Consider the following 16544-nt stretch of genomic DNA (forward strand, 5'->3'; position numbering starts at 1 on the left):
TTACCCTAATTCTTCCATCCAGAGCAGAAGAATGGAATACGGTGACCTTCTACTCGACTAAGAGGAACAAATGAAGGAGAAGGGGTGACGTCTAATGTTTAACGATTCTCACTGGTTATTCAAAATTAAAACTCACGTTTTCTTTCTAGTAAAGGAAGAAAAAGTAGGAGAGAAATCCAGTAATCAAAAGTTACAGTTAGCTTAGGAAAGGATCGATAAATCTAAGCTAAGAACGTGGAATTCTTTGTGCCTTGTTTCTGTCAGGTCTGAAACATTAGTTACAATCTAACAACTGTAAGTCTGTCTACTATGAACCTGGTGATGGTGCTAGCCAAATCAACACAGAATCAAAAAAAAGCTCCATTTCCCCCCACATTGTCAAAATGAATGTAAGCAACCACTCACTCTCTTTATACACAGGAAAAGAGAAAAAAGTAAAGCAGACAAAACCTTGAGGCACTTAAACTGTGACCCTCAACTATTACATACTTTTGTGGGGTTTTTTTTGTGTGGTTTGCCTGCTTGTAATTATTTCTAGGACACTCTCAATAAACACACAAAAAGAAGACAAAGGCAATAAAATCATTACAATAACAGCTAAGAAAACAGTGTGAGCACTGGCATGCCTTTCTGTGCATGCACACGTGTGTGCGGCGAAGCTTACACATGCAAAGCTTTTCCAGGACACAATGCGTCACCTCACATACTCATGTTAGATGCTAGAGCCAGGGGACTCAGGCCTGTAGACTCAGCCCTGGCAGGAAAGCGCTTGAAGCTTTTATCTCCAACGAATCACGAAAGAGCCAGAAGTGGAACTGCAGCTTCCTTGGAAGAGCAACATCCTTGAGCAGAAAAAGCTAAGGAACAGCACTCGGTTCAAGCCCCAGCGCCAACACACAGAGACACAGAGATACAGACAGCCAGGAAGTTCACTCAAAAGCTAAAGAATGATAGGGAATGTTAAAATCATTAGGGAATATTCATTTTTAAGGCATGATACCCAGGTACTTGGACAAATCTGTGGATACACTTGTTACTGTTCTAGACCAGGAATGTTTAAGATGCAGTTTGTGCTGTTCTGCGAGGTGGGTAGGACTTTTACAACTCAAACCTGCACAGCACAGTCATTCGAGGTTGACTTGCTAGCGCTGACTCTGCTGGCGAGGAGAGGGGAACACCAGCTGTTTCCTGCACCTCAGACTGCTGCTCGGGATGGGGTCACCAGGGCATAATCTGCAGGTATTTATGTAATCATATTCATGCATCAATGCAATTTAATAAAGAGTCCCAATATAAAAGCACATAAAGACACAATACGCTTTTAAAGACATTACAAGAGAATGCTATCTAGATATCAAAATTAAATTATGTTTGGATTATATAACACTTTTCTCATTTGTCTTTTTAATACTTAAAGGAGTACAATTCAATTAAAGTTTATCTATATAAAATATACGTAAGAACTTTTATCTTTTGTCTAAGATATAGGCAAACTCATAAAACATACTAAAAGTACAGCAACATCTACTTCCGAAAACAGTGAAATTTTACAAAATATTCATAAAGCTCCAAAATAATATGAACAGCATAAAGCTTGTGCTTTCTCTGAGTTTTCAGAAGCCAAAATATTCATACTGTGCCACTGTTCCATTTCTGTGAATAATCTAGGCCAGAGAACTGTATCTAATTCTTGGTGGATTTCTCTTCTCTATTCTTAGACACACTTGCATACTGAACAGTTTGCAAATAAAAGTTTAGCAAAACTGAAATGCCCTCTCTTAGCTATTTACTTTAGGAATAAAATAAAATGCTGCACTAATTCAACCAAAAACATTTGAGATGTTTCCATGGGCTATGCAGAAGAGAAGAGGCTGATTTCCACGCACGCCATGCGTCTGATGGGAAGCAGCGGTTCAGTGGATCAGAGGAAACCCGTGTGAACCTATTACTCCTTCTGTAAGGCTTTTCGTAAATCAGTATAGAAGTTGGCTAACGTGCTGGCCATGGCCGTATCCACTGCAGACTGAGGGATCATTCCACGCAGATCCGTCTGGATGTAACCGGTCAGGATACTCTGGCTGGGGTTGTCCTTCAATGGAACACAGAACCAGCCACAGGGATGGTTGTATCCTCGAACAAATTCCGATCTCTTTTCACTCCAGTCAACACTTACTCCTACAAGACAATTTTTAAATAACACTATTAATAGTAGCAACTGACATTTGCCTATAACTCTCATCTGAACAAAAAAATACAACCTGATTTCTTATTTAAATACTTTGCTTCTTATCCATAAGGATGAAAAGCCTTACAAGAAACCAGAGAACCACAGCAGAATTTTAAAAATAAGAAGATAATTACTGGAAGAATAAAAAAAAGATAAGTTACCAAGGAAAATTCTGACAGAAGCTTGATAGACAGGGATTGGGGAAAGTTCTAATCCTTTTGGAAAAGATGACAACATGTCCGTCATTCTTGGACACTATTAGCAAACTACAAGGTTTGGTTGCAGCAGCTACGCCTCAAGGCGCCAATAATCACATTGACGGTGCCCTGACTACGCTGCACGAACGCTACCACAGCCAAGCTGGGCACTAGCTGCTTCAAAATAAAAAGCAGATGTTGACCTACAGCTGTTATCTCAAGGGCACACTATGCATGAAGCATTAATTTACACATATATGATATATGCGTACAGAAGTCTTCCACTGGCAGTATTTTAATTTTGAAAAATACAGTACAGCTTAAGGAAGTAAATATTTCTTACATGTATTAAATGTACTAGACATACTAAGAAGCTGTTTTCTGAGGGTAGTTTAAGAAAGAGCTCACTTTATTAGATCCCTGTCTCAGAGTTAGTCATATGTTCTGTTCCTGCTATTTACAAACTACAGGATAACATGTAATTGGAAATGAAAATTTATGAACAAAAACACTTCATACATTCTTATTCCCTACAGCTTAGCATCTGTACTAAAGAAACAAACTTAGTAACTATGAGGGTTGGAAATGTATTTTCACCCACTTAGAAAACTCAAATGGCCTGAAAGTGCAAGGTTTTAATATTATTACCACACGATAAAAGTCCTTCTTGATAGCCCACAGTATAGGAGAAATCAACAAACTCTCTAGGAGAAATAATATTCAAAAGCTGACCAGCTGTAGTGTAACGCATCACACAGGAATTCTGAAAATGAAGACAAAAAAGTAAGACAGCTATTATTGCCAGAGAAAATATACACATGGAATGGAGATGATGAAAATATACAGAGGCACAAATTATTGAGTATCTTAGATACTCAAGAGAGAGTATAACTAACAATTTAATTAATAACCAATTAAGGGGCTGGGGATATAGCCTAGTGGCAAGAGTGCCTGCCTTGGATACACGAGGCCCTAGGTTCGATTCCCCAGCACCACATATACAGAAAAAACGGCCAGAAGCGGCGTTGTGGCTCAAGTGGCGGAGTGCTAGCCTTGAGCGGGAAGAAGCCAGGGACAGTGCTCAGGCCCTGAGTCCAAGGCCCAGGACTGGCCAAAAAAAAAAAAATAAACAATTAAGATTAATATTTACAGAATAATAATTCTACTTGTACAGGATAATATTCCACACAGAACGAGGGAATGCAGACTGCAGACTGTTTGAAGAGTGTTGGAGATAAGCCAGACACGGGTGGCTCGTGCCTATAATCCTAGCTACTCAAGAGGCTGAGATCTGAGGATTGAAGTTCAAAGCCAGACTGGGAAGAAAAGTCCAATTTCTCCAATTAGCCACCAGAAACCTGAAGGTGGCGCTGTGGCTCAAGTGGTAGAGCGCTAGCCCTGAACTGAAGAGCTCAGGGACAGCCACTCAGGCCCAGAGTTCAAGCCCTATGACTGATAAAAGCAAAACAAAAACCCAAACAAGAGTGTTGGATAAAAAATCCATAAATACTTTGACCACGAATACTGCATCTTTTAATAAAAATTCAAATATAATAAGACATCAATTAACAAAAATACAAAGAGAGGGGCTGGGGATATGGCCTAGTGGCAAGAGAGCTCACCTCATATACATGAGGCCCTGGGTTCAATTCCCCAGCACCACATATACAGAAAACGGCCAGAAGTGGCGCTGTGGCTCACGTGGCAGAGTGCTAGCCTTGAGCAAAAAGAAGCCAGGGACAGTGCTCAAGCCCTGAGTCCAAGGCCCAGGACTGGCCAAAAAAAAAAAAAATACAAAGAGATCAAGCCATTTCTGCTACACATTTTTCTTAATGCTTAAAGTGGTATTTCTATACCTCAGCCTTTATTTTTGACTTACTACTAAGGAAAACGTGCACAGGTTTACCTAGAAACCTAAGTATAAAAGTGGGTGGGGGCTGGGAATATGGCCTAGTGGCAAGAGAGCTTGCCTCGCATACATGAAGCCCTGGGTTCCATTCCTCAGCACCACACAAGCAGAAAAAGCCAGACGTGGCGCTGTGGCTCAAGTGGCAGAGTGCTAGCCTTGAGCAAAAAGAAGCCAGGGACAGTGCTCAGGCCCTGAGTTCAAGCCCCAGGACTGGCCAAAAAAAGAAAAAGTGGGTGCTTTTTTTAAAATTGTAGATTTTAGAACCTTATAGTTCTACAATTAAAGCTGTTAAAGGTTATCTGAAGTAGGAAGAGTAGGGCTACTGTGACAAACTCAGTCCTAACACTCATTAACTGAAATGAGCAAACACAGGCTTTTTGAAAGACAGCATAGTATTCCCCTGAGATATCTTCACCATGACTACTACTCTCAAAGCAATGACAACAATGAATGTAAATGAGTACAGACGTAGATGGCCACACACATGTGCTGTGTGTTTCTCTCTCTCTCTCTCTCACACACACACACACACACACACACACACACACACACTGGAGTGGTGTTTCTAAATAGATACCTCCTCAAAGCGTTCCAGAACATCCAGAGAAGTCATTAAGCGGTCCCAATCCAAACGCCAGGGCCCTGGGCGTATATGGTCTATTACATTATTGACAATGTTATCTATAACACCTTGGGCCTTGTACCTAGAGGCAAAAATGAAAGATAAATGCTACTCACATGAAAAGAATTCTAGCATGCCCTCATTATCCAGAGCTAACACTGAAAGTAGGAGTAAAAATTAATTCAAATTTTTGAAAGAGTAAATCAATTTTTCTGATAAGTTGTACCAGATTCTACCCAAATCCTCATGTTAAGTTAAAAAAAGCTAGACTCAAAAAGACAAATATCATATTTTCTAGTATATGAAGAATATAGACTTGGGAAAAAAAATTCAGAGACATGAAAGGAAAAGGGAAACTATATGCAAGGAGGAAGGGAAGCAGTGCGGAGCCAAGAGGAGCTGCCGAGGGCTGAATATGATTGCAGTACATTACATACATGCAGAAATTTATTACAAATGAAGCCTACTGTTTTGTACAATACAGAGCAAGCCACAAAACAAAAAATAATTTTGCAAAAAAAAACTCTTCAAATTTAGTTAGCAAACAGATATGCAATGTGTCACCATAAACACAGTAAAAGTTTAAATGATAATATAGTTAAAACCAGTCTTCAGTCTAGGGCAGTATTTCCATTTATTTTGGATATTGGTCTTTCTTTATCCTCAAACATACCAGTCCATGCAAATTTTAGCTTGAATTTTTAAAAGGTTTTTATTATGTGCAGAAAAATACTCCTGTGGAACAGAACATTTGGGAAATAGCTGATGATCATACTGGAATTTGACATTTTCAAAGGTATCACTGGAAAACATCTACTATTATGTAAAACAAAAAAATTCATATCTTAGTGACTTCCGAAGGCAGGGGATTTCTTTAATAATAGGATGCATAAAACCTTAGATATAAAAGTTTTGTTAAAATTTGAAACCTACTGTCACATAAGAAAAAATAAAATTTTCTTGAACTAGATACAGTCTGGGAAAAGCCATGTAAAATAAATAGACCATACAATTATTATAGTGGACATATAACCATTCCAATAAACCAGTGGATAACAATTCAAACAAAACATGGATAAATGACATACTAAGATTGAAGTATCAACAAATATGCTTATTTTCACTAGTAATTAGGGTATCTAAAGCACATCAAGTAAGAAACATGCTTACAAGATATAACGTCACGCATATGCCTTGGGTTAGCAGCGATTAAGAATGGAGGAGGATGAGAACTCTTAAACTGCTGTTTTTGAGAGCACTTTGGTACTGTCTAGCAAAGCGGGATGATAGTCATCCTTTAACCACAAAGAAAATCACATGTGTGGCTGGGGATATGGCCTAGTGGCAAGAGCGCTTGCCTCCTATACATGAAGTCCTGGGTTCGATTCCCCAGCACCACATATACAGAAAATGGCCAGAAGTGGCGCTGTGACTCAAGTGGCAGAGTGCTAGCCTTGAGCAAAAAGAAGCCAGGGACAGTGCTCAGGCCCTGAGTCCAAGGCCCAGGACTGGCCAAAAAAAAAAAGAAAGAAAAGAAAGAAAGAAAGAAAATCACACGTGTGCACAGGAAAACATGAATACTGTGCTATATAGAAAATGGACAATAATTCGCCTGTCCATGAATGGGCAAACCTGCAAATGTAGACAAAGGCATATGATTCCATACATGGATTCTAAATCTTGAGAATATTTAATGAAAGAAACTATAGGCAAATTACTAAATTAAGTATATACATTGAAGATAAAGGCTTTTTTTTTTTTTTTTTTTGCCAGTCCTGGGCCTTGGACTCAGGGCCTGAGCACTGTCCCTGGCTTCTTCCCGCTCAAGGCTAGCACTCTGCCACTTGAGCCACAGCGCCGCTTCTGGCCGTTTTCTGTATATGTGGTGCTGGGGAATCGAACCTAGGGCCTCGTGTATCCGAGGCTGGCACTCTTGCCGCTAGGCTATATCCCCAGCCCCAAGATAAAGGCTTTTTAAACTATTCATGGACATATAAATGTGTATTCAAAGAATAAAACAAAAGAATTAAGTTACTTCAAAGGAAGAAAAGGAGAAGATAAAGTAAGAGATAGCTAGGCTTCAATGGTGTCAGTAATTTTTTTTAAAGCCTCTGAAGCTGTTTAGTTACTTCCTAAATATCATAAGGCAAACTTCATCACCCATCTGGAATCTGCTTTCCTTCTTTGATGTTGGTGGGGGCAGCACAGATTAACCTAATATAATATAAACTAGAAATCTGAGGCAGGCACTCTTGCCACTACGCTATATCCCCAGCCCTAAACTAGAAATCTGGAATCAACTTTGACTATTTGTTTTCTCTTAAGCCTGTTCCTTTACTCAAAACAAATCGACCACCAAGTTCCTACCAAGACGACTGTCAAGATGTAAAGCACTTTGACCACATCTAGCTTCCATGTGTGAGTTATCATCGCCTCTCCGCACCACCATCACGGTCATCACCAGTAGACAACCAAGACCATCATTAAATCTTTTCCACATTTATGTTCCCGTTCCAACTCCCATGCTACATGCCTTCGTTTGAGCTCCCTATGTCCAACTTAACTGAACTCTTTATCATGTTTTTGTTTTGTTTAGGAATCTTAAGAAAAAAGTCAGTTACCTACCTCTGCAATTCAGAGGCAGAAGAAGCAACTCATAGACCCCTAGATAAAACCTCTTGGTCAATTCTCCATACTAATTTGCATCTTTCTCAATGTTATTGGAGAAAATCCAAAACACTGAAAGATCGGAAGACAATGGGAGTTGGACAGAAGGCAAGCAATACTGAATTCCTTAGTTTCAAATTAAAAACCCTTCACACCTAAGCTCTCCCGGCCCCACGTTTACTATTCCAGCATTTACAGCCAGAAACTCAATCTGTACTTCCCTAAATAAAGTCATTAAAGTATTTCTCATCCATGTTTCAGTAGCAAATATACTTCATTCTACCTAGACTACAAATCAGCATTTCATTCCTTAAGACGCATCGATCCTTCCTCTCAGCCTCCACCTAAGTAGACGAAGCATCCACGCAGCAACGCGCCCTTGGCACACTTTACACCGTTCAACCCCCACTGGGAATTGCTGATCTAAGGATCCATTTGTAGACTTGCTTACATTGTTTACTCCAACTCCAATTTCCCTGTCTTTGTCATAAATATTGTACAGCTCATCTTTCTGGAAACGATACCCTTAGCATAACATTTCAGAACATTCTGTGTGTACTACGTGTGGCCAGCCGTTTCAGTTTTAAAAAGGACTGAATCCTCAGCATGTGCATAATCTACTCGAACCACACAGGCCAGTGTTGCCACTGACTCTTCAAAACAATATACCCAACTGGGTAAAGTGGCATCTCAGTATAGCTTGATTTGCTTTTCCACCGATGGCCTTAGTCATCGATGCAAAGTACTTTTATGTATTTATTAATTATTTGTGCTTTCGTCTTGGAAAAGTATCAGCTCAGGGCTCCTGTCCATTTGTTAATTGGATAGCTTTTTTGTCGACTTAGTTCTTTACCAAGTCTAGCTATTAATCTTTTGTCAGATGACTAGCTTGCACATTTTTTCTCCCATTCTGCAGGCTGTCTCTTCACACTATTGACTATTGCTTTTGCTATGCAGAAGCCAGATGTGGTAAAAAGGAACTCTTATCCACTGCCGATAGAAATGTACACTACGACAGCTGTGATGAATCAGTACAGAAGTGCCTCAAAAAAATAAAAACAGTTCTTCTACATGATCCAGCCCTACCACTTCTGGGTATGCACCCCAAAGAAGCAAAGTGAGCTTCTATAGAGATGCCTGTCTAACGGTGCGTACAGAGCACTGTCCACGGAGCCAAACCACGGAACCAGGCTAGGTCCATCCATGGACGGATGAAGAATGGACTGCTGCTCAGCCATAAAGAAGAATCAAGGGCTGGGAATGTGGCTGAGCACTACAGGGCTCGCCTTGCATGCATGAAGCCCGGGGTTCCATTCCTCAGCACCACACAAGCAGAAAAAGCCAAAAGTGGTGCTGTGACTCACGTGGTAGAGTGCTAGCCTTGGGCAGGGACAGTGCTCAGGCCCTGAGTTCAAGCCCCAGGACTGGTTAAAAAAAAAAAAAAAAAGAACAAAGCATGCTGTCTGCTGGAAAATGGATATAACTGAAGATCAAAATGTTAAGGAGTCTCACCTATTTGCCCTCATTTTGTTGCAACTTAGGGGAAAGAAGCCCCAAACAAAACTAAGGTAATGAAAAGTAAAAAGAGGAACTGCTAGGAAGCAGGGGAAAAAAATGGATGAGAAGGACAGGGAAAAAAAAGACAGTAAAAGAGCCAGGAAAGATCAAAGTATACCATACACATATATGGAAATATTACAATGACACCCTTACTTTTTAAATATCAATTCATATATGCTACAAAAGATTTATGGCCATAGGCCTACCTAATGTTCATCAAACGCATGAAGATAAAGGCCACGTACAATGCTGCTATCTGCGGATGAATATTTGGCCTTATGTAAAAATATCTTAATGCAAACATACCAAAACAAGCCTATAATTGTGCTACGTATAGTTTAGTGGCTAATCTTGCTCATCTTATAGTATTATAGAGTTTGAAAGTAGCTTTTAAAGGCAATACAGTACTCTATCACCAATGTCTGATCATTTAACCATTCTGCTCCTATGAGTGGTTCAGCAAATACTTACATCACCATTACCTTTTTGGTATCTTCAAAATAAATCTTTAAAATATAGACTGCGACAATATTAAGTTGTATGGAATATTAGGAGGGCCACAGATGCCACACTAAGAAATTCAGATTGTTTATATCAATCTTTTGATACTGTTATTTAGGACCTCCTCACTGTGAACTCAGTGCACAAAAGATATGGCCATTGTTTTAAGGCTCAGAATTCATAAGAGCATTTGCTTTTCAGAAAATTTTAAATCACAAAAGCAAGAACCAAATTTTACTAGCAACCATCACTTAATATCATGTGTATAGACAGAAAGCACTGTCTTAAGAGATATACAAAACTATAACTTACAGATATCCATTAAATTCTTCAGAGGGTTTTCTCCAAACTGTTACATCTTTCTAGAAACATTAAAATATTATGTGGTGATTAATTACATAAGCAGAACCTATAAAACTGACAATTATATAAGTCTAGAGTACTTTATTATAATAAAGCTATATAATGTAACTGTAATCCTTGTGTAAATGAAATTAAAATATAAAATATATGTATAAGCAATCTATTCCATGAAAGCATCCGTATTTGGATTTCTCTTTTTCTTCCTTCCCTCTGTCTCTGGGCCTGTGAATTCGGGGCTAGGGCACTTTCCTGCACTATTACCAGTCAGTTTCTCTCTTTATGAGATGACCGCCAACCCTACTTGCACAACAATCTCTTGCACAGTCACTCCTACCACTGTGGGAATCATCAGCCCATTCACTGGATACACCCCAAATATCAGGTAACAAGTAACTGAACTAATTTACCGTTTTCTTCGCAATTCGCCACTGATCACCTTCGATGCTATGGTACTGGATGAGAGTGTTCTTCAGTTTAGTTGAGAAAGCAGCTACATCAGACAGGCTTTCCATTTTCTTCTTCCTGTTACAGAGACCAAGATTAGCACCAGCGTATACTGCTACAGATCCAAATTTGGTGTCACATTAAATTTCCCAGGGGGAGCTATAAAAGTACCTACCCTGGCTCTCACTTCAAAGGAACTCATCAGAATGTCTGAGAGCAGGACCAGGGCAGAGACTCTTTCTGAAAGCTCCTGAGGTAATTAACTCATAGCTATGGAAAATAATGTTCTCTTTCTGGATGATTAAAAAAAATCATTCACATGAAGTAGGAGCAGGCAAAGGATATGTGTCTCTTACATAGATGGAGCATCAGATACTTGCCTCAAACCTCATGGCTCCATCCAAAACCCTAGACCCAGAAGCTCATTTACAACTTCAGTCCTAGGTGACACCTCAATTTGCCTCAATCTTCCTCATCTTCACAACTTACTGTGAGCCTAGGTTCTCAAATCAAAAGGCTTGGAACCATTCTAAATAGTAACAGATTCCAGTTTATACCACCATACCCGTGGCCCACAGTCATCTTCTAGCTCCACTTTTTTTTTTTTTCTATCTATCACACAGACCAAGCTTGTCACACCGACCTTGGGTCTTTGTACTCGCTATTTATTCATCTGCCTGGACTTCTACATTCCCAACCTTTGTATGACTGATAACAGCTTGCAATGCCAAGTTCAGTTTAAAACTCCTGTCCTTAATATGGCCTTCTGCAACGCACTATTATGTCCTTTTATCTTCCGTCGTTCTTATAATTATCTTAATTTGCTTCTTTATTAGTATATTATTCTATTTTTTTTACTATCTCACACCTCACTAACAAAGCAGAGCAGGGGCCTTTGCTCTTATTCACCAATATGGAGCTCTCATCTAGCATTTTATTCTGGCACACAGCAGGACCTCAATATCAATGTGGAAATGGTTTTGTTCCAAAGGGAGAGTTATTTGGTCTTCCTTTGTCTTCTTTAGATATCAGGTCACTGATTTCTCAACATACTTTCTACTTTCTCAGTGTAAGCTAACACGCAAGTAAAAGGATAAAGGGGGAAACCGCCCCATTAAATGTCTAATAGGATACTAAAAAAGATAAAGGAAAAAGATCCAAATGGTATCTCAGACCTCAAACCACTACAGGAACAAGACTGCAATTTTCAACAGCAGATACAGCGATCAGAGTCACCTTTGTCTTATGTTACCATACTTGTTTTTAGATGTTAGCATTTGGGGCCCACTGCCAATAGTCAATTCAGACAGTCTGGCCTGGTATAGGGACAGGAAATGTAGGTCTTTTAATTTAAAAAAAAAAAAAAAGTCACCGATCATTCTGTCATCAGCTGGGCTTGAAAACTACTTATCTAAAAACTAAAGGTGACAAAAAATAAGTCGAGGCCGTACTCACTAGCTAAAGAGCATAAGCAAAGCATACAAGCTATTAAGTTGATAAACAGTAGAAATGTATAGAAACATGGGGACCTACACAGAGAAAATTCAATGAAACAGAATCAGAATCCACACAAGCAATGCAAAATGTCTAAAAGAGGGAAAGCGGATGAGCTCATTCACAATTGTACTAGTCAGGAAAATACCCTCTTTGCACTCAAGAGTCTGGCAGCTTGACAGTCCATACAAGGACCTTGTTCAAGGGTAGGCCATAAACAAGTACAGATTCTTAGAGAGAGCGTGTCAAAGAAATTTATCTATTACTGCCATCATTATGGTTAAACAACATTCTCTAAACCCAAAGGTCTCTTGCCAGCTTTCTGTGGTTGGCAGATAAGAACATTTATTGAAACTCTGACAGAAATCAAGATGAAATGGAAAGCTACTATTATCATAAGCAAACATTATCTTTTGCAAATACAGCGTAGAAGAATAATAAAAGCTAGCTAGAAAGATGAGAATCTGAAACATTTTTAAAGGAGTTTATCTTAGTAAGCATTCACATCTATTAATAAAAATGAAGTTCATACATCCTTAATATGGTTTCGGGGCCCTTCTGTTGTGGTTTATTTCACTACTTGATTACTATTCTTTTCTGGACTCCTAAGAACTGGGTTATTAGCACTCTACCTGCAGTGTGTTCTCAAAACTCCATACCACAAATTATTCCTTTGTTTTATTCTCTCATTTAACTATGAAATTTGTAGGGGAAGAATAAACAGGGCCATGAATACAAGTGTCCAAGGTAGTCCTTACCTCTAACATCCTCGAGAAATCTAGTGAATCAAAATGGGAAAAATATGTACAGAGCTACTACTCTCTTATGAAAGACCTCAAGATACCTAAGATGTGCCCATTCCTAGTACTCATCCCCATCTTCAAGCTTTAGAATAACCCAATCTCCCATTATCATAATATACACATAATATACATATCATAATATATTACTACGTCTTTGCCAAGTATCTAATACATACAAGCATCTAGTAGCAACAGAAATGGATGGAATCTGGTTTTTGTTCTCAAAGCTGATTCTCCTTCAAATAAACTTAAATAGCAAAAATAGTAACAAAACGAAAACATTAAAACCTTCTAAAATCTCTTTTAAGATGGTGAAAATGGGAGTTAGGAAGAGAATCAAGTCTATAACCGGAAGGCTCTCTTTTAACTGGATAAATGTTTAGCCAGGCAGGTAATTCTGACATAGGTTGATTCCCATCAAGATTAAATAGAATCCTACTTAATCTCATTTTAAATGGCTGTGCATGACCAGTCTTGACTGGGAGAATCTCCTAAAACACAGTCAAGAACGAGCTAGGAATGAGGGAATAGTATTGGCATTATCAAGGTTTTGACGCAATTATCCCTCCTACAATCTGTGGGAGAATGTTTTTTTTTTTTTTAAATTCTACCTTCACTCTTACCAACTCAGTATTTTATTCCCTCTGTCAGCACTGGTGCCAATGAACTGGGTCAGTCTAAGAACTCTACCGAGATTGTATCATCTTATCAGTGCTACAGCCAAGTGCTTCCTATTGCCCGACTCTCCATTTCCTTCGGAAGCCTTCACCCTTGTGTTTTCCATGCCTGTGTTTCTGAAGAATACTAGCAGAGACGGAGGCTGCCATTAGAGTGGGCCAAGTTTTCTTGAAACTACATATGAGCGCCAGAGTCTTTACCAACCCAACTCCAATTACTCTCAAATAAATGCCACAGTGAAATGGCGACAGACTGTGTGTGTGCACTGGGGTTTGAACTCAGGGTCTACACGCTGTTCCTTAGCTTGCTCTCCCGAGGCCAGAGCTCTTCCTCTTTAACGCACCTCCACTTCTGGCTTTTTGGCTGATACATCGGAGAAAAGAGTCTCACAGACTTTCCTGTCAAAGCTGGCATGGAACTTCGACTTTCATCTCAGCCTCCTGAGAAGCTAGGCATGAGCCACCGGCACCTGGCTTTTTAAATTAATTATTTTTAAGTGACATTGAATTTAGAGCATCACCCTTGCTTAGAATGCTTGTTCAAGTGGTTCTCTCCACTCCTACCTTTTCAGTCAGTCAGCGATAAGAATCCCATGGACTTTCCTGCCTGAGCTAGCTTAGAACCTCCATCCTCAGATCTCAGCCTCCTGAGTAGCTAGGATCACAGGAATGAGTCACCTTGAACCTGGCTGTAGACTCGCTTTTAAATACAGACTGTAATCAAACACTGTCACCTCTACCAAATAGTAAATGCCCTCCAAAATTGATACTCATGTGGTTTAAGAATACACTTATTACAGAAGCTCAGATATCAGAACTTTCAAACTTCATTACTTGATAGCTTTTGTATTATGCAAACAGCTTCAACTTAACAGGCTACAGACTTTCCCAACACGATGTGCAAACCAAGGCCTTACCCATTAAATTATGTTTCGTAAGGTAAAACACTTTAGCATATGCTTTATTTCTCACTGTGAGCAGGTAATTTTATTTGTCCAACTCAGCGAAGAAGAGTAGTTTCTCATCTTTGGAACTGACCCTTTTCAGGAGCTCACAAAACACCCACTTTTGCTGGCAGTACAAGGAGCCTCTGATACAAACAAGGTACATATTCTAATCACAACAACTTTTAACTTTTATAGTCCCGATTAGGTGGCATTCCTAAGAGTCTGCTCATTTGGAGACAGCCACCGAGCACCCAAAGCCCTGCGGGTGAGGTGACAGAAGACCACACAACACTTCCTCCAGCTACCGGGTCAGGCTGCAACTCACTTAAAGGCTCCCTGGAAGAGAGGGGGCGCAGGTTGACAGGGTCCCCAAGAAGACGGACCAGGGAGGCAAGATTACAGAAAAAGACACAAGACGGCCGTGGAACACATTCATTGCCCTCCTACTAGGTGGTTGTTTTTCCTGATCACTGCACACGGTGCTGTTTCCTTCCATCCTCCTGAGCCGTCCTAAGGGCTCCCCGGGCCCCATCATCCTGATTTTACCCATGAAGGACGGAGCGGGTGAGTGGCTTCCCCAAGGCCGGGGGGCTTCTGGCTTCAGAGGGGGAAGGTCAACCTCGGGAGGGAGGGAGGGAGGGAGGGAGGGAGACGGGAAAGAATCCTGGGAGCTGATCACAGATGAGAGCGTTTCCTATTAAACACCCGGGCCATCTTTCTTTCAGTGAGTGAGGGGGTGGGGGGGGTGGAGGGGATTCATCCCGGTGCCCTGCCCGGCTCCCCCCCTCTCCCCCTCTCCCCCCCCCCCCCCCCCCCGTCCATCCACGGATCTCCCAAGGGCCGGGAAGCGCCCCGTCCTCCACAGGACTTCGGTTAAGTCTCCACCACAGTCCGGACAGCAGGATCGCCGCCGCCCGCCTCCACCGACCCGGCGGGGACACTGAGGCCCGAAGCCTCCGGTGGGGTCAGCCCCGCCCCGGCCCCGGCCCCGGCCCCAGCCCGTCGGGTCCGCCTGCGCCCCGCGCCCCGCGCCCCGCGCCCCGCGCCCCGCGCGCCGCCCCTCGCGGCTTCCGGAGGGCGCGCCGGGCCCGCGGCCATGGCCGGGGAAGCCGCACTCGCGCCCGCCCGGCCGCCCCCCCCCACCCCGGAGCCCGGACCCGGGTACCTGAAGCCGGGACGGCAGCTCGCGCGCCCCGCAGACGCCGCCCCGCCTCCGGCCCGCACCGCCTGGACTCCGTCCGCCCCGCTTCCCAGCCCGTCGGGGCGGGGCTGGCGGCAGCCAATGAGCGCCCAGACCCCGAGGCTCTCAGCCAATTAGGAGGCGGGACGTCCCCCGCTCCCGGCCCGCCACGCCACGCCCCCTCGCCTGGCCGCCGGAGCCGCCGGGATCGGCAGGGCCAGGTGGGCCGGGAGCCGCGGGTCTTCGCTCGGATTGGCTGGCGCGGCAGGGCGGGGCGAGCCGATTGGCCGCCGCGGGATGGAATGATTCCGCGTGGGCGGGGCTGGCGCGAGCGGCGCGGAGCGGAGCCGAGGCGCCCGGGGCCCGCGTGTGGGCCGAGCGCGGGCCGAGCGAGGCGGCCCTCGCCCCGGGGAAGGGCTCGCGGGAGAGCCGGGCCCCGCGGACGGCTAGGCGACTGCTGGGAGCGCCCACCCCGCACGGAAGGCCTGGCCGTCCCCTGCGAGCCGCTCGGGGCGGTGACTGGTAACTATGACCCGGCCCTGGTCCTCTGCCTGAATCCACAGGTGTGATGGGGCCCCCCCACCCCACCCCACCCCACCCCCCAGGGAGGGGGTTCCGGTTCCTCCCAGGGGCCCCCACTCGGGCTCCAGCAACAAGAGGGGCAAAGGATGGGTTTATTGGGGAAGTAAAAAGCGAACCGACGGCCCGGGGTCGCAGCCCAGACTCGAACCCGTGCGGCCTTCCAGGCGGGTTATAAAGGCAAACACCACGTGGTCACACCTGCCACACGCGGGTGGCTGATGGGGCTACAACTCCTACAGGTCACACGCGGGTGGCTGATGGGGCTACAACTCCTACAGGTCACACGCGGGTGGCTGATGGGGCTGCAACACTTACAGGTCACACGCGGGTGGCTGATGGGGCTACAACTCCTACAGGTCACACGCGGGTGG

At 43.0% G+C, this 16544-nt stretch overlaps 1 protein-coding gene across 2 annotated transcripts; it reads right to left on the reverse strand.

Annotated features, from left to right (window-relative positions):
* Positions 1-868: 868 nt before the first annotated feature.
* Positions 869-15621, reverse strand: Stard4 (StAR related lipid transfer domain containing 4). 2 transcript variants are annotated; one of them, XM_048331160.1, is made up of 6 exons: positions 15577-15621; positions 10454-10568; positions 9996-10045; positions 4911-5037; positions 3073-3187; positions 869-2175 (listed from the first exon to the last, which is right to left on the reverse strand). In XM_048331160.1, the coding sequence occupies exons 2-6, from the start codon at positions 10556-10558 to the stop codon at positions 1946-1948; spliced, it is 627 nt and encodes a 208-aa protein (XP_048187117.1). In that variant the 5' UTR covers positions 10559-10568; positions 15577-15621; the 3' UTR covers positions 869-1945. The 2 variants fall into 2 exon arrangements, with proteins under 2 accessions (XP_048187117.1, XP_048187119.1); XM_048331162.1 differs by lacking the exons at positions 9996-10045; positions 15577-15621 and having other exon boundaries at positions 10454-10571.
* Between the last annotated feature and the right edge of the window lie 923 nt (positions 15622-16544).

Source organism: Perognathus longimembris, chromosome 22 (genome assembly GCF_023159225.1).
Source record: "Perognathus longimembris pacificus isolate PPM17 chromosome 22, ASM2315922v1, whole genome shotgun sequence".
Taxonomy (NCBI): Eukaryota; Metazoa; Chordata; class Mammalia; order Rodentia; family Heteromyidae; genus Perognathus; species Perognathus longimembris.

What these genes read in the sequence shown, in the direction of transcription:
- Stard4 (XM_048331160.1), bottom strand. Translation starts at nt 10,558, where the DNA reads ATGGAAAGCCTGTCTGATGTAGCTGCTTTCTCAACTAAACTGAAGAAC. An exon ending in TTCTGGAACGCTTTGAGGAG is followed by an intron (nt 3,188 to 4,910) that starts GTATCTATTTAG and finishes CTTCATTTTCAG; the next exon opens with AATTCCTGTGTGATGCGTTA. An exon ending in AGAAGGACTTTTATCGTGTG is followed by an intron (nt 2,176 to 3,072) that starts GTAATAATATTA and finishes ATTGTCTTGTAG; the next exon opens with GAGTAAGTGTTGACTGGAGT.